General features: G+C 38.6%; 1 gene segment (V, D, J or C); it reads right to left on the reverse strand.

Annotated features, from left to right (window-relative positions):
• Window positions 1-22769, reverse strand: part of LOC134390938 (T-cell receptor gamma chain C region C10.5-like) — a 34981-nt gene that overhangs the window by 3032 nt on the left and 9180 nt on the right. Inside the window, 2 exon segments of the C gene segment in view lie at window positions 1988-2317; window positions 8858-8912. Of these exon segments, the coding sequence occupies window positions 1988-2317; window positions 8858-8912 (385 nt within the window).

The raw sequence follows: 22769 nt of genomic DNA on the forward strand, positions 1-22769 counted from the left end.
AAGAAAACAGAGTCACAATTTTCTTCTCCTGGATGTGTTCTTGTCCACATGTATATGGTTCTGGTGTGCAATTTTATACACTCAACGAGTCCTTTTCTTTTCTTTTTCTTTTCTTGATCTGCTCTAAAAAATAGGTTTTAGGGTAAGTTTGAAGAATGAAAATATTAGTTTAATCATGTTCAGATATTCAAATGTCTTCAACAACTGACTTCGACGGGTCTTAAAAGTCTCCTTCTTTTTCTTGTAGTGACTTTGTTCATTAAAAGGTACATAAAAACATCACCGTGCATTGAACGAGCAACTCCTCATCAGGAAATCTATGTGTGTATCGTAAGTTCTGTCTCTCAGTCAAAGTTGGTTGAAAACTTGGACCAGATTAGTTTTATTTCACTTGAAAATGATATGTTCCCATGTATATTTTTAACATTGATCAGAAAGGGGGGAGGGGACACTTCGAGGACATGGCATTGAGAGTTTGCTGCTGAGTAACATCAACAGAAGTGTCCTCCTGGGCTCTGTCGCCATGAGAAGCCACGAAGGACGCTTGTGCTAGGATTTAGTGTCTAGTGTTGGGTGAAGCCCACTGTAAGACTGGACTTCCGTCCTGTGTGCCCTTCACTGCTGTGGAACTTACTGCACTGTTACTGTCCCTGTCACTGGAGACGTCGGACCCTAACTGGGCTCATGAGAGTGGCGGGTCTGCAGGGCACGTGCTTTGGTGTCTGTGCACCCTGCGCTTCTCAGCAATTAAACAGAACAAAGGGGCACTATCATAGTTGTATTAGTTGAACTTAAGAGAGGATATAAATAAGTACAATGACTGCGTGAATAAAGGCGGCCACTCCATGTATTTGAAAGCACGCACTGTCACTGACATCATTTCCACTTCTCTCCATCACAGCCCCGGGAGAAAGTCAAGGCAATGCTCCAAACCTCATTCAATCATCACAGAAACTAAGGCTCTGAGAGGATACAGACGTCAGGAGAGATGGGGGCTGGTGGGAGGCAAAGGCCTTCCTGCGTTTTGCGATGTGCCTGTTCCCACCGGTTAAAGAGGGCTTGTCGGCTCCAGGGAGGAATACAAAATGATTCCTTCTCATGACCACTCTGGGGCCTTTGGCCTGGACACGTGCAGCATCTGCAGCAAAGGGACTGCTTTGGACATCATGCCTGAACCCCGGTGACCCTCGTTGATTAGGAAAAGAGGGTGCTGTCTTGACTGCTCATCGCAGTGCATTCCTGCGCATTTCCACGCAGGCCTGGCTTGTCCACTAGAAGTTTGGTGAGCTGCGTTTACCAATGACAATGAAGACATCCACTAGGAAGGATGAAGTGTGTGTGTGCACATTAGCCTCACCCCATCTTTAATCATGAAACTTTACTTACAGTGATACATGAAATAAAAATCTGAAAAACCCAAGGCTGCCATAAAACTGCAGCAGCCAAGGTTATTTCATTTTTCGTTGAGTCGTGCTCTGGTTCCTTCATGTGAATACCATTTTGACAAAAAGACCTCATTGTTTGTACTTAAACTTTGTGTACAGCAAGATTAAAGGGAGTGTTGATGCTGCCTGCTTGGTGGAACATTTCTGCAAGACATACAGTTGTGCTTACTTCCTGACCAAGCAAAGTCACGAAAAGTGGAAACCTTCCTGAACATTTACTGTGTGATAAGCTGCTAGATGCTTCCCGTATTTTGTGTCATTTAATCCATATAAAAGTTCTAAAAAACATCATGTGACCTTAATATTTTGAATGATGAAACTGGAGCTGAGGAAGCTTAAGTAAATTTTTCCTTTTTTTTTCTCCAACACCCATACCATTTTAATTCTATGGGAAATAGCAGAGCATTGATGCTACCATTAAAGTAACAACATTTAAGAAAGATTTATATTTGTTTTTTATTATTACTTGGCAGGAAAAAGGTGGGGCATTCCCATTCAGATAAGTTTCCTGGGAGGTTCCACTTACATTTATATACACATACCTTTCTTTATTGCAGGAAACAGAATCTCTTGATCAACTCCTCCTTTATTATTCTCGTGTTTGACGATGCATTTGTGTTCTTTATCTAGTGACTTTTCAGTCACTGTCAGCCAGCTCAATTTCATGTACGTGTTGTTAGTCTTCATGGTATTTCCCTGCTGAGATTCCAGAATTGTATTGCCATTTTTTTCTTTCCAATACACTTTAATAACGTCAGGGAAAAAATTCTCAAGAAGACAAAGATGTGTTCCAGCCTTATGGAGGTTTGTTTCAGCAATTGACGGAAGAAAAATAGTGGGCTTGGGGAAAATGTCTCCAGCAGGGGTTTTACCTGTGGGGAAAAACGGAATATCAGTTAAATGGAATTCTTAGACAAATGTAAATACCCTGGATTGTTGCAAACAACACCATGCACAGCAATAGGAGGAAAAGTTGCCATTGGATTAGCACCTGCCATGGCCTTTCATCCCCAATAGGTTGCAAGGTTGTTTATTATTGTCCTTATTTTATAGATGTGAGAAGAGAATCAAGAGTTTAAGTAACTTCCAGAAGTCACAGCTATTGAGTTTCAGAACCTGGATCAAAACCAGGACTTGCTCTTTCTCCACATGCTGTGATGGTGCATGACTTTTAACTGCCTCATGCCAAGATTTCCAACATTCATGAACACATTCTTTTTAAATGTGTTTTTGTCTTTTTTTTTTTTTTTTTTTTTTTTTACTGGAGCATGGTTTCCAGGTGGGTGGCAGGAGAAGAGGGAAGGAGGCCAGGTAACTTGGATGATCTCTCTGCAGACGACAATCTTTGGCCCCTTCCAAAGTGCATCCCTTCCCCGTCCTTTGTAACTTATGCTCTTTGGCCAAACAACTCATGTCCTCATGGTGCACAACTCTGTGCATCCCCCCTTTTCATGTACCGGCTTCTGGAATGCACCACACTTGTCGTATTTCCCATATGAATAAATGTCAGGAAGAAGTTTTTCATTTTTATTTTTAACAGTATGCAGTCACTTGTTTCAATGGGAATCTGCTTTCCTGTGTGCTTTTAATCTGTTGGGTTGAACTTTTAGCTTCAAACGTGGATCTCCTTCGCAGTTCTGAATTTCATGGGGTTTTCCAAGTTAATTTTTAACTTGACATAACATCTCACTTTCACATCTGGACCATTCCAGGTTTTGGGTGGGGCAGTATTTAAAGCTGTACCTCCAAATTTTTCACAATGTCTTGGATTTAGAAGCAAAATAGCAACATTTCCAAAACTTCTCTTAAAAAGTGTTATTATTTTCAGAAATGCTCTTGTGTTACTCCTACCAAGTCATACACTTATCAAAATTATGTTTTGCTTTAAAAAACATTCACCTAAGGCACATTTTATTTTGGAATTTCCTTTGAAGTTTAAGCACAACTAAGTATACAGTAGGGGTGTATTTTTCATATTTGCTTTAATGTGGATTTACTCCATCAGTGAGAAGGTCTATACATATCAGTATATCCATAGTTCAACTCTCAGTGTCTCTCCAAAAATTTGTATCTACCCCGTATGCATTTAACTGTTTTGCAGCTCCGTATTCCCTTTGTCTTAATCTACTGAATAAAGTTTAAATATAATTAGTATAATGTTAAAAGTTACAGGTCCCCCCCAAAAAGTTATAGGTCCAGTGTTTTTTGCACATATAATGTCAAAATATATAATGAAGCCTCGTATGCCTTTATAATAATATATAACAAATATTACATAATATATAATATAAACAAATCATCATATGCCTTTGTAAAAAGGCATGTCACTTGAATCTGGAATGTGAATTGCTTATATGTTTATTTTAATCTAATACTGAAACTATAAATGTTAGAATGCTTTCTAATTAGATTTGCAATTGAAACTCAAATGCATTGCTAATATTTGGGGGGCTACTTTGAAGTTAGTTTAATAATTCAACAGGCAATTTCTTAAGATAGAAATTGAATTTCACATTTGAGAAGAAAAGGAAAAAAATTATTCATGATTTCTGCCTATGCAGCAAAACTCCTGATTTTGATACAAAATCAGTAAGCATATATTATTAATTTTTGAGCATGCTATAAATATACTTATGTCATAATGTGCTTATTTTAATTTTATGTATGTTGCTTTTAGTGCAGATAGTATTTTATTTATTATAATAGTAAGATACTGTATATTTCTCTAAATGTATACATTGTTTGTAATTTTAAAAGCATGTTACAAAAGATAAGGTTAATATTTCCATAGTATTTTATAATAATATAATTTTAGTCTATAGTCAATACATTAGCAAATCTAATTTTCATCTTAGATACTTGTGTTTCTTCATGGGAATACTTCTCACTTATTGTACTCAAGAAATTGAAAATCACATGATGAAGGAAATTTTCTACATGGTACCGCACTGTTTATTGTCTCTTGTTTCTTTTTCTTGACTAGATTTTTTAGTTTCATTCTTATGAGGATAAAATAAATCTTGAACCTTCATAACTTCCCAATGTATTAGTTGACTAAACATTAAATAGTGCATTTGATTATATATGGTTAGTACCTATATTCTGGATCGTTACGTTGCATGTTTGTTTTGGTTTTTTAAAATTATTTTTAAGAGTGACTTTCATGGTTAAAATTTTTTTCATGATGTATTTTTTCACATTTCTTAAAAATAAATGAACCTGTCCAATTCATTTATGTACATTCATTTACATAACCGAATAATATATTCGAGGCAAATTCCCTAAGTTGTTTGTATTTTATTAAGTTGCAGCACTGTGAATTGTATATAAAGTTAACAAATATCAGCTACTGTTCAATTGAAAGTAAATATTTCAAATCTACATATGTATATTTATTTTAGTGTTCTCTATTTCTTGTCTTCTCTTTTATCAAATAAATAGTTATAGCTATTTAATAATTAAATATGTATTTCAGGTTTATAACAAGTTTCCAACTATATTTAATATTGGCTATTCAATAATTGGTGATTCTAAATTTTCTTGCTAAAGAACACGTACACAGAAAGTGGTACCCCAGAAGTCTTATTTCAGGATCAAAGTCCTTCCCTTTTCCTGCACTGCCCTTCCCAAAAATTCACTTCTCGGAGAACTTGTGAGTTATATCTGTGCCACCTTTATTAACTTTATTGCCAAAATACACACTATCAGTTGGTCAAAAGGGGAAAGAAAAGTCACTTTTCCTTTTATGAGTTCATTTCTTCAAATAATATCCAATGCTAAAAAGCCCATAATATACTATCCCTTTCATTTTTTTCAGTGCTATTTTTTAATATTATCACCTTTGTGAAAATTCTCTGAAAACGTCCATTTCAGTAAATCTGACCCTCATCCAGGCAAAACCACATCCTTAAGGCTCATGAGGAATAAAGAAACTTATGGGACTGGATTTTTTTAAAAACAAATGAGGGCAGCTTGTGTCATTCTTGAATATGGTTACACAGAGAAATATTTTGCCATTTGATATTGATTACTTATGGCCAAATTACCAACTATTTAATCCTTCTGTGACCAAATGATGAGTCTAGAAGATGAGTTTTTTTGTTTGTTTGTTTTTTCATTTTTTCCATTGGTTATTTTAAAAGTCAAATAAGTAAGATATATGACCTAAAGTTGCTTACAAGCCTTTCAACAGAAAGATGCTGACAGGACCACCTGTCTCCTTTCTTTAGGATCTAAAGTTGCTCTAGACTCCTTGCATGTCTCCCGTGCAAGGTCAGGAATAGCACTACCTCCCAGGACCTGGGCCCGTCTCCTGAACTCTTTGGAGATACCCCCATGGCTAGGGACCAAACCAGGAGCAATTCCAAGACTTCCAAGCCAGTACCTGCACCGGAGATTTCAGCACCTGCACCAGAGCCTGCAGCACTTGCCTACCTGCCTCTCCTCCCTATAATACACTGGAGAATTTAAAGAAAATTTACCTGTAACAATGAGCTTTGTGCCAGGACCAAACACTTTGATTCTGCGGCCTTGTATTGCCCACTATCTGAAAAGACTTTATAAAAATCTCCCTCATGCAGGAAAAATACCTCATGTCCTCACTCATAAGTGGGAGCAAAGACAGAAAGCAGGAAGGAAAGAAAGACCACAGTGGTGCATTGGACTTGCAGAGGGAGAGAACAGACCTAGGAATACAAAGTGGAGTAGGGGGAAAGGCGATAGAGTGGGAGATTGGGGATTAATTGGGTGGGGGATATGGGGTATAACACAATGTGTGGTAATGGACATGCTGCCAGTATGGATCTTGGGCACGAGTGGTGACAGTCAGCTTTCTACCCATGAATAACCAATAAAAAAATTTTTAAAATAAAATAAAATAAAATTAGCTTAGGGGCAAATGTGAAAGTAAGAGAAAGAGTGTAGGTGTTAGTAATATCATCCTGCCCTGGATTAGGTTTTCATACAACATTGCTGGCAGAAATAAATTTGTTTTCATGAATTCTTGATGAAGTTTCACTTCTCGGGAGTTATAGGCTTAGGAATGTGTGTGTATACGGTGACATTTTATGCAATTAAGCCTCACAATGTTCTACATATTTTACTGTTCTGGGAAGGAGAACACTTGAACACATTGGTTCCTGTATCCACAGGCTAATCCTGAAAGTGCACATTCATAACTGAGCATGTCTATAATTTTGGAATAAATCCCATGACATTGATTCACTAAAAGAAATCTCCCTCTTGCTTATTTTAAAATTGTGCCAATATGTTTTCAATATTTATGTAAGTACAAGAAAATTGGCCGCGCTGACATTAAAGAAAGACAAATCTCAAATAAAATCAGACTAGATCTGCACGTAATCAGTAATATAAGAACTGATTTCACTCTGCCTGATCAGCCTGGGGTATGTCTGTTCCCTTCCTGTGTCACGTACACTGGAGAGTCTGATCTTATCTTTTCTCATGGTTTTTCCTGAACCTTGTAAATCTCCTCCTTATGTATTTTTTATATAAAGTCACTTCTTTGTCTAGAGTTGTAATTTAGAATTAATTAATATTTCCTTACTTTTCAAAGAGAAACTAATAGAAATTTTATGTTTGAACATTGACTAAATTTATACTCAATATTATTTAGAGGTATTTTGTGATTTATGTGTATGGAGGAATGGGTATCTGGATTGGTTCTGAAGTAACTTTTTTCAGAATCCAGTTCCCATTGAGAGTAGACCAGATGAGTTGTTATGAAATATGAATTGTTAACGTTGATTTCTGAAGCCATTTACTGCTGACAGACTGTTCTTTGTGACTTGAATATACCCTAAGAGTTTGGTAAATCTCCTTGACCATCGTCAACATTTCTAGCAAATTTGAAACCAATACAAAAAGAAAATTCAGTGGAATGGTGTCAAAATAACTATCAAGTTCTGTAGAAATATCTCAAGATTATATTTTGAGTATTTAATAAATACATATTTAATATGACTTCCACGATGTTTTTTGGAGGGAGAGATGTAATTTCAATGCCAAGATTAGCAGCAGAAGCATTGTTCCCACACTTTAGTAGTGAGCTATTAGTAAGAAATAGTCAATTAAAGAGTGTATTTAAAAGTTCAGATACAAAAGAGGAAATGTTCCTAATAAAAAGACATGATTTTATATTTCTAAAATCACATATTGGTCCCGATCATGCACTTTGGAATAGACAGGTCTCGACTGGATCCCAAACTTTGCCACAGTTACTACTCATATGACTTTAGGAAAGTCACCGAACTTCTGTCAGCCTCAGTTTCCTCATCTGTGAAATGGCCATGAGGATCTCCCGCTTAGGGCTTTTGAGGATGGAGACAAGGGACTGAAACTGTTCAGCATGGTGTCTGGCTCTTGATAATTATTACCTGATATTAATTTTCTCTTTAATGGGATGATAAAGGGCAATTACATCAAATTCTTCCACTAAACACAATATATGGATTTTATAAGCAATAACTACTACACAGATTAAGGAAGGAAATGAGCTAATGGACCCAAGACCTCCTGCTTGTCTGGTAGCCACAGACTGAAGAACACAAACTGAATCAAGCCAAAATCTAGAAGATTTATCCTTTAGACTGGAAGCTTTTGGGTGTGGAAACTGTGTCTCGCTTACTCTTTTATCTTCAGCATCCAGCACAAAATTGTCTTTAATAAATATTTGCTGAAAGAAGAATGAATAAATGAGGATGTAAACCATCAAGACTCTCTTCACTGACGTTGAAGCTGAAATGTCTCGTTGGACATGGGAATTCCATGAAACTGGCCCATGAGCAGGCAACGTAACAAAAGTCACAGTAGCAGAAATGTTGACTGATCTCAGCCTGCCCTCTAAGAAGCTAGGTCAATGACAAGTAGAATGTATTGAGATTCTACAGTAATTGACTATAAGAAATATTTTTGCACTGTTGTTAGGGATGATATAATAATAAAACAAATAATAGAGGGAGGGTTTGCAGGTTTTAGGGAGAAAGCACTAAGTTATATCCTAAAATATAGTGAAGAGGTAATTAACAAAGTTCATTTTGATGCCTCTCACTCAAAAGTCCTTCTACAAAAAAGTACCTTGGACCGATAACTTATGCCAGTGGTTCACTGACATGATCCCGAAGTCATTTTAATTTCTAGCCTGAGTCTATTCTTTGTGTATGTGTGTGTGCTCTAAACATAGCATTTTAATCTGCTTACAGCCAGGGAAGGGAGAAAGCATTTACAAAGTAGTGTTGTTTCCATGTCCTGTGCCTGTACCTACAAAATTGCTATTCACATACTGAGGCCAAGAATGTGGCAATGACAGACAAGGTTGGTAGTAAATTGTCTTTTTTCTAGAAAGTATCTATCAGGTTTTCAATAGTACAGTAGAAATAGAAAAAGTTACTCACCGGGAGGAGTTACTGTGAGCTTAGTGCCATCTCCAAATATCTTGATCCAGACATTGTTATCACACTGGTCACGGCTTCTACAAAAATCTCAGCCTGTTCCAATCATCATGTGACTAGCAGGGTAACAACTTCGTACTGGCCATTTGATCCTCTGGGTTCCTCTGGAAGTCCTTAAATACAGGTTTTGTGGCATCTGATAGTTTATAATTTTTCCTTATGAATTGACTTCATAAATTGTTTTCCACTAAGGCAGTCATTATTGAAAAGCACCAAGAGAGAACAGAAATGGGAAGAAAAGGAAAAGAGGAGAGTCGTCTCAACTGTTCAACCAGCTATTTTTCCAAATTACGAAGAAAAGTATTCAGAGAATCAAGTCTTGTGTTTCTTTCTTTCTTTTTTTCTTTTCTTTTTTTTTTTTTTCCTTTCCAGGTGTTCAATTGTGTTGAAACTGTTCAGAAATTGCATCAAAGGAAAGGACCTTCTGTTCTCACAAACACCAGGGCCTCTCTCTTAGCAATTTGAGAATATATTTGTGAAAGAAGAAAGCTCTTTAGTAACTGAAAATGCAAATGTGCCAACACAGACATACTTGAGAACAGAGAATCAAAGTTTTCATTTTTAATAAAGCCACTTCTTATCATTTGGTAACGTGATTCTCGACCATGGCGATGCCAAACGAGAAAAGAAGTTCTGGGATGCCTTATTATTTTCCTGGAATAGCAGAAGAACTTTGCAGAATCCTACCTTCCATGAAATCCTTGTGTAAACAACAACAACAAAAAAAGAAAAAGAAAACAAAAAACTCCAGTTCTGTGAAATGTTGGAGGAAGAAACCTCTTGAAGTCTGTTCTGCAATCTTATGTCACTCATCTGGGAGCAGGGAAAATAGAAATTGCCAGAATCAGATGAGGTGTTCAGCCGCAAAAACCAAGGAGCACAGGCTCTGCTGACCCTCTGTCCACTCCAGACCCACCCTGTCCCAGCCTAAGTCCCATGAGCCGATGTTGTCTCTGTCCCAAGGAAGACAGCATGGATGTGGTCACAGTGGCAAATATGCATTCACAGATCCTCCAGTCACCAACCACACTGGAGGAGACAAGAGGACTAGATGAAGATTATGTTTGGAAAGATTTTATTTAAACTGAGAATTCCAAGTTATTACTACTTGGAGCTGTCGAGTGCCCTTTGCACCCACTGTGGATGTGATTGATGCCCACTGGAGCCCTTGCTGATGCTTTGTCCTCTGTTTATCCTTATTCCATGATCAAGAGGAGAATGACTAGAAGACTTTTTTTTAAACATTTTTTCATAGATTTTACTTTTTTAAAAATTAATGTATATATATATTTTTTACGTTTTATAAAGTTGTGGAGCAGTTGGGATGAAGAAGGAGGTGTGGGATTGAGGTCTGTGGAACCCCCCTCATTCCTACCAGGGAGACTGGGGGCTTCCAGTGGTGGCTTGGTCATTGCCGGGCTGAGTTCAGATGTCAGAGGGGTGTGGCAAAGGCCCTCACCCCTGCCACCCCAGCTCAGGAGAGACAGGGGTGCTTCCTGCAGTGGCTCAGTAGTAGTCACTGGGCTGGTTGTGTGTGTAAGGGGGCGTGGCTGAAGCCTGAAGCCTCCCACTGCCCTCGCTTGGGAGAGCCTGGGGTGCTTCCTGCAGTGGCTCGGAGTTCGTCATTGGGGTGGTTGTGCATGTCAGGGGGTGTGGGCAAGGCCTTAGGCCCCGACCCTCAGGACTGGTTGTAGGTGTTGGGGTGCCAGGCTGAGGCCCCCGGCCCTCGCCCATTTCTGTCTTGGTAGCCCAGGGCACTTCTGGTCCTTCTAGGTGTTATAGGTGATCTTTGGTGAAATGAGACCTTTACTAGAGAATATCAAACTTTGTCTTTGGTTGCAAGTACTTTGTTTTTTCTTTCAGTTTGGTTTTGGGTTATTTGCTCTTCCCACCACTTAAAGTCTGCACTGGAACTAATTTGTTGTCCTTTGCTCACTTCTAAACTGGGTGAACTTACTGTGGGGAAAAGTGCTTGAGCTCTGTGGTTGAGCTAAATTGCTGCTTTGCTGCTGATTTCCTAGGAAATGCTTTTTGTGCAGCTCAGGTTTTAGGGGTTGACTTTACATGTCCTTCCAGCTCTTGTGAGGTCAGTACACCTGGGTTGTGTGGAAACTCTGATCTGGGCCTGAGTCTTTTCATCAATCTGTCCCCCATGCAATTCTGTATTCCTGTCCAGTCTCCTCTGAAGGGTTCTGTGCCAATTGGGGGGGCAGATCAGTCTCCTTGCTGTGCCACAGTGTTCACCCAGTGGCCCATCGTCCCAAGGCCCATGCTCAAAACACTTCCCATGGGACGGGCCATGCTCTGGTCCCTTGCAATGACCCACCAGCCTCTGAGTGGCTCCTTTTTTTCAGTTATTGTGGCCCCTTGTTCCTATGTGAGTCCACAAGAACCTGATTAGTGGTCTTGCTGACCTGGGGGCCACCAAGGCCCTCTTCTCCCCTGCCACCTCCAGGCAACTTCATCTGGAGGGCACAGCTGCGGCTTTTGCTGGCTCCTGCTCTGTGTGCTCACCAGCTCCAGCCTGGAAGCAGCCAGGATACGAAATGTTTGAAGCAGTTCTCTGTTTCTCTCATTGTGGCATCTCCCACCTTCATGAGCTCCGTAGGTCTCTCCTCCTCTTCCCCTGAGCTCTAATGGTTCTAGCTTGGCTGTCGTTGCTTTTTTATACTTGTAAATTTGTTGCTTTGTGCGAGAGAGTGATGCTGGGGACCGTCTAGCCTGCCATCTTGACAGGAAGTCCCCAGAAGCCTTAAGAGTTGCCTATATTTGAAGAACTGTGAGAGATTTAGCTAATCAAATGCAAAAGAGTGAGTAATGAATTATAAAATTTTTATTAAATTTACAGAAAATTTAAGAATTGAATAAGTGACAAATTATAAGTAAGGTTTTACTAAAGGTCTAAAATAAAACTTCAATCAATGGAGAGACATATACTCATGAAGGAAAAACTACTGTTGTTAAGAGGTAACACCCTCCTAAGTTTATATATAAGTTCACTGCAATTCAATCAGAATTTCTACAACATTTTTTTTCTGGGGTATGAGGGTCGGAAATGGGCTAGATAAGTTTATTTTACATTCTGTCTTAAGGGTGAATAAAAATGAGATAATTGAAAAAGATTTTTTTGAAAATGATAGCAAACAGACGCTTGGCATATTGGATCTTGCTACTTACTACAAATCTATGAACATAATATAATAATATAAAAATAATGCAACAGATAAACGAAACAGAAATCCTATAGAAAATGTTCCAGGTATTTGTGCATATTTAAAATACAATGCATCATTTTTCAATTGTAGGAAAATGATAGGTTATTTAAAAACTGTCATTGGGACTATTGATTATCTATAGGGAAAACAAAAGCCCTTTACGTTATACCATATAAAACAGGTTCCAAGTAGATTAAAATTTAATTTAAATTTTAAATTTAAAAGCAACACATGTGCTAGAAAGAACATGCAGGACAATAATTGCATCCACTGGGTTGAGGAGTGTGGAATGGATGGTTTCACTTACTATGTCAATTTTCAAATAGTAGAAATATAGGGAACTTTTACTTTTTACAGTATTTTCAATTAAACATTCTTGAAAGAAGAGTCAGCAATGAGGTCTTACGAAAGGCTTTAGGGAGCAGAGTGACATCTCACAGGCACTGTGATAAGATGAACGTGTGAGCAGAGGGAAGGGCGCTGCCCCGAGGAGCGATTCTGGAGCAGCAGACACGTTTCACAGATGACGCCCATCAAGCACTCGACAGGTGACCAAGGACTACGCTGCTGCAGTGACAGTGCAGATGTGCAGAGAGGCTGGCATAATAAACATTAACTAGTTTATTAGGGTTTCAAAAAGATTCTTATTAAATAAATCATCTTACCATCTCAAGAGGTTGGAGATGAATGAAAAGACTCTTCAAAATCAGAAAGACCCAGTTCCGATTCAGTTCTTCCACCCCTGGTGCTGTGTCCTTGGGCAAAAACACTTCTCGGACCCTTGGCTTCCTCAATTTTAAGATGGACTAGTTCTCGGGACTTTTGCAAAGTATCTAGCATAGAGCCTGAGACACAGTAGGTGCTCAAAAAATGAGTAATTTTCTCTTATTGTTGATGCAAAAATTCAGACATGGAGAATTCACTTCCTAAGAATGGAAACATCTCATTCTTGTGTGTAAAGATTAGTAATTTTGCTTCTAACCCTGCTTTCTGTCACACACACGACACACACAAACACACACAGACACACACAGACACACACCATCTGCTGAGATTACAACTGGGGCAATTTAAATCCTACTTCAAACAGGGTAAGGGATTAATAAACATATATAAAAATAGCAACCAAGTCAAGTGAGGTGAAGTAGAAGTTTCACCTGAATTGCTTGAACTTTTCCACAACATTTTCAAGTTTGATGTTGGTAATTTTCATAGCTGACCAACCAAATGTGTTAGATGATCAAAAGGTGTGAAGATACATCACATTTTTCATTTCAGGGTTTAGTTGCCATCTTGAAACAAAATAATAATTTATACATTTCTTTCACATTGTTTTATCTTCTACAAATTTGGATAGCTTTTAATGAAATTTTGTACATGAACAATTACAGACTCCCAATAAGAAAAATGAACACCATTGTCTGAAGCAAAATAAACATATTATATTTCATGTGCTAGACATAAAAACTACTTTCTTCTTCAATGAACCACTAACTTTCAGTCTGGAATAATCTTGATTTCATATACGTCATGACTTAGATACGAGATGTGTTCCTTTATGCTACCATGTGATGTTGGAGGAAGAGTCTGTGGGGCTTCATAGTTGGGGCCTCAACCCAGCCCATCCTCTTACCAGGTTCTTCTTTGTTTTTAACTTATTTATTTATTTACTTTTATTTATTTATTTTTTATTTTAACTTCTCAATATACACTGTAGATGACTTTCATGACACTTACTAGGTTCTTGATTCTACCAAGGAAAGAAATCGAGAGCAGAGTCACAGTAGAAAGTGAGAACAGATTTACTATAATGAATAAGAGATACAGATTTGGCCTGCAAAGTATGCACTGACCCCAGGAAAGTGAGCAGCAACCCTACCTTCTGCTAGGATTTGGTTTTTATCTTTTTGCTGTCTAATGAATATTCAGTTAAGGGGATGGTTCCCAGTCCTGTAACACAGTCTTACACATGCTCAGTTGGTCTCTTTGTGGAGCGTGTTCATTGGTCAAATCTTATCAAATGCGTCAGACATATTTAGGAATATTCTGTGCTCTCTAGTGCTAGCACCCCTAGCAGAAGGTCATTCAGCCACCAGGGTTACACAACCCCTCTCTACTGAGCATAACCAGCCAGTGGTTTTGCATGAGCCAGCCCCTTGTGGTCTCATTTTCCCCACCTTGGTGCTGAATATAGGTCTAATTGGCAACAGTGACCTTCCTCAGGGGAGGGCTTAGAGGAGGGGCGGGAAGCTTTGGGGAGTGGCTGGAAACCCAGATGTGTGTCCTGTAACTGAAGCCCGGGGAGCCTGAGCACCTCCTGTCTCAGATGGATCTTTTCAAAGATTGGAGTTTACTTGTGTATAAAAACACAGAAGTGTGTGGAAGAAGCTGGGTAACTTCACTCTCAAGCATGTTCTTCTCTTCAGGGATTTTGCCATTGATCTTCATTCTGAATTGAAGACCTTCTGGTCTCTCAGGCTTCTTTCGCACTTTGGGTGCTTAACATACCACTGTGTACACTACAGACGCTTCTCAGTTTATACAGCATCCATAGGCAGACACTCCTGCTGAAGCACTTGTTTCTTTCTGGCAAACAAGAAATGCTTGTCTTTTCTGAACAGGTATGCATGGAGGCCCTTCTATGTGCAAGAATCTCTCTTGGGGAATTAGTGGTGTTCCCTCAGTTCCAAACCTCCTTTCCCCTTCCTTTCTCCCTGCTCAAGGAGTGAGAGCCATGCCTGCACTCTCTGGTAGTGAAAGGAAAGACAACTCATGATTATAGAGTCTGTGATGAGTCAGGCACCATTCATACATGTCTCTCCTTCAGCCTCACCTGTAAACGGTGATTACTATGTGAAGTCAAATGGGAAACTTAGAGTCAGGGAACTGGGATTTGAGTTCAGGATTGCAAGATCCTGAGCCCAGTTTGATCAGCCACTTCACTCTGATGGGGTGAAGTTGGGCAGATATCTCTGACAGGGACACATTTTCCAGGTCTTTTCCAGGTCTATACAAGGGAACTTTGAAAGTTCATGGTAAGATTTGTATTATCTTTTAATTCTTTTTTTCTATTAACTTTTGAAGTATAGAGGATCTGTATCTCAAATGGCCAAATATAAAATATTGGGTATTGCTTTGTGAGAATCACAGGAAATATCAACCTAAATAAAAAGTAGATGAAAAGGTTGATTTGCATATTCTGAAAAGTAACGAACAGTCAGTGCACCCACCCAGCAAAAGAATCTGTGAGCACTGGGTCTACTTACTGAATCCCATGATTTACCTTTTCCATTTGTCCTTGAGTTACACTGCATGGGACATTATAGTGTCCATGGGAGCATTTGGGCTGTGCTCTTCAGAATTACAATTAGGTGGTTGTTGGCGTCATGGGCTTGTCTGTTACCCTGCACATGCCAGTGGGAACATAAAGAATTTCTAAACCTCCTTCCTTTTAGATAGAGGAGTGGGAGTTGTCTGTGTAGGAGCCTCAGGTTTGGTTGGGGCTTGGTCTTGACAGCCAACTCCAGTCTCAGGAGTGTCAGGCAGAGATGGGACTGGTTTGTGGTTGACTTTCTGGCAAGTGACACCACAGTTCCAGGCTCTCATGTCTCCTTTCAGATCACAGGACACTCAGGAATAGCTGGGATTCCTCATATCTGCTTCTCTCTTTATCAGAAGAGTCAGGGGATGGTCAAGAAAGCATAATTTGCTCAACAAAACATCCTTGCCATTGTGAGATGTGACTAAAATACCATTGCCACTTACTGAGATAAGAGAATTTGGGGATAAAAGTAATACATGTTGTGGAGATCAGGATGAGAATTAGTTGGGATTGGGGTCAATGAATGTTGGCATTGGAATCAATAATTTTGTTTTGACCACTTATTAGACACCAAAAGGAGAGGTATTTAGTTATAATGTAATGGTATAGAAACTGTTCTTACTGCTGTTCTTGTTATTTTCAGTGTGTTTGGTAAGATCTTGGATATGAAGACATCCTGCATCTTTCTAACAAGGCAGAAAGTGGGGCAGTGCTGCCGAACTTGAACCAAGTGCACGGCCATGCAGTTATGACTGACACCAGGTTTCAAAGTGAAGAGAAGGAAATGTGGGCCCTGGTTTGGCCGGTGGAGTCCATGCCCTGCGGACTTTATCCCCTTCTCAACACTGTGGTCTTCACACACTTGCCCTATATGTCAGACCTGCTTGGGTTCTGGGGGAATCACTTATGAAGATAACACACAGCTGTGACAGCTCCTTTGGTAAGAAATGCTACTTTGCTAGAAGAAGAGGTTCAACACTGACCGCAGCAAGACAGGAAGAAGCACTGGACTGAGAATACGAAATGCAGGAGTGTGGCCCTGTCTCTGTGGTTACCCAGCTCAGGACAAGTCACTTGCTGTCTCTGCGCCCCAGCTTTCTCATTTGAAGTAGGGACACTGTCCCAAGGCCCATCCTGTGCCTAAGCCTACTCCTAGAATAAGAGCATTAGAGAGTCTGTTGTGGTCAGATGAGTATAAGCCATTGGAGGTGTTGGGGAGGTTTTCTTAAAGGTCCCTTCTGGCTCTGTGACACTGTGAGATCCCAGCAAGCACAATAGTATGTGGCTTCATCTGACTGAGCAACATTATTAATTATCAGGTATAAGATACCATCATCTTTCTTATCTGTCTCCAAGCAGGAATTGGGCTTCTCATGCTTGTAATTCTTGGATGAGCCATAGAAGATTCATTTCAGAGGCTCCCCTTATTTTTCTTGGTACCAGTGCACAATGGCATTCTTGAGGGGAACGCCGGAGTGCTTGCAGCTTATGTGCACTGTTCTGTTGGGACTTCGGGTAAAGGAGAGTTGATACTGAGATAGTCTCATTTTGGTGTCTCCACCTGAAAAACAAGAAAGAGAAATCAGAGGCACTAAAGAGTTGACTCTGGACAGAAGCATAATGAAAGGACAAGAAAGGTGGAAAGTCCACCTACAAACCCAAGCCACAGACACAAGAAAAAGCCATGGGGTTGACATTGCCCGTGAGTAGTCAGAACAGACCCTATGAGAGAACGTGAATTAGGACCAAAGATGTAGCAGCAGCCCTTGCTCTGTGAAGGCAAGGATGGGGGGAGGGAGAGGTTTGTTTTAGAACCAATGAAAGCCTCTTCCTGTGAGTGCTGTCACAGTGTGGTTTACACCAGCACTATACGCCAGAGCTTTCTGTTGTAAAATATGCATCAGATCCCAGAAGACCTCATTGAAACACCCAGTTCACAATAATTCAGTGTTAACTCCCCCTTGGAAGCAATCCCCTTCCATCTTTCCTTTACTTACTCCTTCCAACACACCTATATTTGACCTTGTTTTTTGGCCCCCAAGGTATACATTTTTCATATTTTGTAACAGCTGTAATTATCTACGGCTATCATGAGTATTGGGAGAAAAGTGTTATTACTTGATATAGTAACAAGTCAGATAATAATTCACAACCTTCTGTAGTAGTATGTACATTTTATAGATCGGTAGTTTGCCCAAAGTTCACAGTTTGAAAAATATTAACAACTATGTAGTTATTGTTTTAGATACTGTGATGCTGTTATACTATGTAGTTAGTGAAGCAAAATTTTGTAGGAAAAAAATTCCACTTGGTTCATTACACTCCACTCTTTTCCCATTCATAATTCTTAGTTTTTCAGAATTAAAGCTATGCTTTACTGTTATTTGGAGGACAAAATAAGATGCAATTTTTAAAAATGAGTTTCTTCCGTGCCACCAGTCCAGGAGAGTCCCTTCCCCACTACGGCCCACCCAATGACCCGCTGGCCCCAAGGCAGCAACCGACAGTTAAGTGTCAACAAAACTCCCTGATATGGCTGCAGACACCAGGGTGGAACAAGTAGACTGTGATAACCTCTACCACAATGATTATACGCCAACAGAGGTATATTAGAAATATTAAAAACCAAGAAAGTATGACACCACCAAAGGAATATAATAACTCTCAGGTTCTAGATCCTATAGAACAGGAAGTCTTTGAGATGACTGACAAGGAATTTTGAGCAACAATTCTAAAGAAACTAAATGAGATAAAAGAACACTCAGTTAGAAAAGACAACCAAATGAGACAAAGTATACAGGACCTGAAAGAGAAAATATACAAAGAAATCAATGCCCTGAAAAAAAATGTAGCATAGCTTGTGGAGCTGAAGGATTCATTCAATGAAATAAAAAACACAACAGAGAGCTAAACCAGCAGGCTAGAAGAGAGAATTTCTGACCTTGAAGATGGGCTGTTTGAAATAACACAGGCAGAAGAATAAAAAGGAAGAATAGAAAAGAAGGAAGGAAGGAAAGAAAGAAAGAAGGAAAGAAAGAAAAGAAAGAAGACAGAAAGAAAGAAAAAAAAGAATTTATAAACTTGAAGAAAATCTAAGAGATACAACAAACAACCTTAAGCACTCAAATATCCAAATCACAGGTATTCCAGAGGGGTTAGAAAAAGGAAATGGCATTGAAAACGTGCTCAATGAAATAACAGCAAAAAACTTTCCAGGTTTATGGAGAAAGACAGATCTTCAAATTCAGAAAGCTCAAAGATCCCCAAACATATTCAACCCAAAAAGGTCCTCTCCAAGACATGTTATAGTCATACTGGCAAAACTCAAAGGCGAAGAGAGAACCTTAAAAGCTGCAAGAGAGAAGTGTCCTCACCTATAAGAGAGCCCCTATGAGACAAACAGCAGACTTTTCATCAGAAACCCTAAAACCCAGAAGAGAATGTTATGATATATTCTAAATACTAAAAGACAAAAATTGCCAGCCAAGAATACTTTACCCAGCATGACAAATAGTATGTTTCCCACACAGACAAAAATGGCAGGAGCTCACTACCACGTGACCAGTCTCATAAGAAATTCTCAAGGGAGTACTGGGTCTGGTACCTGAAAAACAAACATCACTACCATGAATACATGAGAAAGAACAAAACCCACCAGTAAAATAAAAATGCTGACAATAAAGAGGAAAAAAGTTTATCTACCATCCCAAGAAACCAACAACCACAGAAGACAAACATTCAATCAGAAAGAAAGGAACAAAGATATTTAAAACTTCCAAACAAAACTTAAGGAAATGCTGGGAGTAAATCAACACCTTTCAATAGTAACTCTTTATGTAGGTAGATTAAATTCCCCACGCAAAATACACAGACTGACTGACTGGATTAACAAGATGACCCAACAATATGCTGCCTTCCAGTTACTCATGTCACCTGTACAGACACACCTTGACTAAGAGTGAAAGGATGGAAAAAGATATACCATGCAAATAGAAATGAAAAATGAGCTGAAGTAGCTGTTCTCATACCATGTAAAATAGACTTTCAACCAAAAACCATAGAAAGAGATAAAGAAGGCCACTATACAATGATAAAAGGATCTATCCAACAAGAAGATATAACAATCATAAATATATATGCACCCAAAATTGGAGCAGCCAGATCTATATATCAAACATTATTAGACCTAAACAAAGAGATAGATACTAATACCATAATCGTAGGGAACCTGAAAACCATCACCATTGGACAGATCATCTAGGCAAAACATCAACAGAGAAACATTTTGGAAGAATTGGAATTGGGAGATATCTACAGAACATCTCATCCAACGAGCACATAATATTCATTCTTTTCATCAGCACATCTAACATTCTCCAGGATAGACTACATGTTAGGTCACAAATCAAGTCTCAACAAATTTTAAAGAACTGGAATTATTCTATGTATTTTTTTCAGACCACAATGGATTAAAACTAGAAATCAATAACAAATGAAACTCTGGAAACAATACAAACACATGGAAATTAAACAATATTCTATTCAATGACATATGGGTCCAAGACTAAATTAAACGGGAAATCAAAACATATATTGAAACTAATGAAAATAATGACACATCAATCCAAATCCTGTGGGATAGTGCAAAAGCAGTACTGAGGGGGAAATTTTTTGCAATAAATGCTTACTTCAGAAGAATGGAAAGATGATAAGTAAACAACCTTAACACTTCACCTTAAAGAACTAGAACCACAAGAATAATCCAAGCCCAAAGTTAATAGATAGAAAGAAATAATTAAGATCAGTACAGAACTAAATGAAATAGAATCTCCCCAAAATTATACAACAGATCAATGAAACAAACAGTTGATTTTTTGAGAAAAGAAATAAAATTGACAAGCCATAAGCAAGGCTAACTAAAAAAAGAAAAGAGAAGATACAAATAACAAAAATTAGAAATGAAAAAGGTGCTATTACAGACAATACCTCAGAAATACACGGAATCATTAGAGAGTACTATAAACAACTTTAGGCCAACAAATTTGATAGCTTGGAGGAAATGGATAAATTTTGGGACAGACACAACTGAGCCAAAAAGACACAGAAAATCTAAACAGACCAATAACAGTCAAAGCGTTTAAAGCTATTATCAGCTGTCTCCCAGTAAAGAAAGCCCAGGACCCGATGGCTTCAGTGCAGATTTCTATGAAACCTTAAATAAGAATTAATGCCAATTCTGTGCAAACTATTCCAAGAAAGTGAAACAGAGGCCATTCTCCCAAACTCATTCCATGAGGCAAACATCACCCTGTTACCAAAAACAAAAATAAAACACAAAAGAAAACCACAGGCCAATATCTTTGCTTAATATAGATGCAAAAATCCTCAATGAAATACTAGCTATTAGAATACAGCAGCACATACACAAAATAATACACCATGTCAAGTGGGAATCATCCCTAGGATGCAAGGTTGGTTCAATGTATGCAAAACCATAAATGTGATATACCACATCCACAAAATAAAAGAAAAATACCATATGATCATCTCTATAGACACTGAAAAATCATTTGACAAAATTGAGCATTCACTTATGATAAAGACTCTCTATAAACTGGGTATGAAAGGAAAGTACTTCAACACAATTAAAGCCATATATGACAAACCCACTGCCAATATCATCCTGAATGGGGAAACTTTGAAAGTTTTTCCTTAAGAACATGAACTAGACAAGGATGCCCACTCTCACCACTCCTGTTCAACACAGTGTTGGAAGTACTAGCCAGAGCAATCAGAGAGGAGAAGGAAATAAAGGGCATCCGGAATGGAAAAGTTGAAGTCGAACTGTCCCTTTTTGCAGATGATAGGATCCTATATATCAAACAGCCTAAAGCCTCTACCAAAAAACTCTTAGAGCTGATAAATGATTTCAGCAAACTTGCAGAAAACAAAATCAACATGCAAAAATCACTAGAATTTCTATACTCCAACAATGAACTAGCAGAAAAAGAAATGAAGGAAGCTAGACCGTTTACAGTAGTCACCAAAAACATAAAATACCTAGGAACAAACTTAACCAAGGATGTGAAAAATCTCTATGATGAGAAATACAAACCACAGTTCACAGAAATCAAAGAGGACACAAGAAGATGGAAAGATATCCCATTCTCTTGGATTGGAAGAATTAGCATTATGAAAATGTCCACACTATCCAAAGTGATCAACAAATTCAATGCAATCCCCATGGAAATTACAAAGACTTTTTTCTCAGAATTGGAAAAAACAAACCTAACATTCATATGTCATAATGAAAGACCACAAATGGCCAAAAGAATACGGAGCAAAAACAATAAAGCCAGAGTCATAACATTATCTGGCTTTTAAACTATACTACAAAGCTATAGTAACCAAAACAGCATGGTACTGGCATAAAAACAGACACACAGACCAAGGGAACAGAATAGAGAATCCAGAAATCAACCCATACACCTACAGTCATCTTATCTTTGACAAAAGTACCAAGTCTACACACTGGGGAAGAGACTGTCTCTTCAGTAAATGGTGCTGGGAAAATTAGACATTCATATCTAGGAGAATGAAACTAGATCTGTCCCTCTCACAGTATATCAAAATCAGCTCAAAATGGATTGAGGAATTAAATATATGTCCTGAAACAGTAGAGCTCCTTCAAGAAAACATATGGGAAACACTCCAGGAAGTAAGACTGGGTACAGACTTTATGAATATGACCCCAAAAGCACAGGCCGACAAAGGAAAAATAAACAAATGGGATTATATCCAACTAAATAAACTCTGCACAGCAAAAGACACAATTAAAAGAGTGAAAATACAACCAACATAATGGGAGAAAATATTTACAAAATATACATCTGACCGAGGATTAATATCCAGAATATACAAGGAAGTCAAACAACTTAACAGCAGAAAAAACTGTTACCCAATTTAAAAATGGATAAAAGAGCTGAAGAGTCATTTCTCAAAGGAAAGTACACAAATGGCCAACAGACACATGAAAAAATGCTAAACATTACTCAGCATTCATGAAATGCAAATCAAAACCACTTTGAGATACCATCTCACTCCAGTTTGGATGGCTAAAATCCAAAGTACTGAGAATGATAAATGCTGGTGAGGATGCAGAAAAAACGGAATCCTCCTACAGTGTTGGTGGGACTGCCAGAGGGTGCAGCCTTTACGGAAAATGTTATGGGGGTTCCTTAAACATTTACAGATAGATCTACCATATCACCTAGTATTCCACTGCTGGGTATATAACCAGAGGAATGGAAATCATCGT

This window comes from Cynocephalus volans, chromosome 11, assembly GCF_027409185.1.
Source record: "Cynocephalus volans isolate mCynVol1 chromosome 11, mCynVol1.pri, whole genome shotgun sequence".
Classification (NCBI taxonomy): domain Eukaryota; kingdom Metazoa; phylum Chordata; class Mammalia; order Dermoptera; family Cynocephalidae; genus Cynocephalus; species Cynocephalus volans.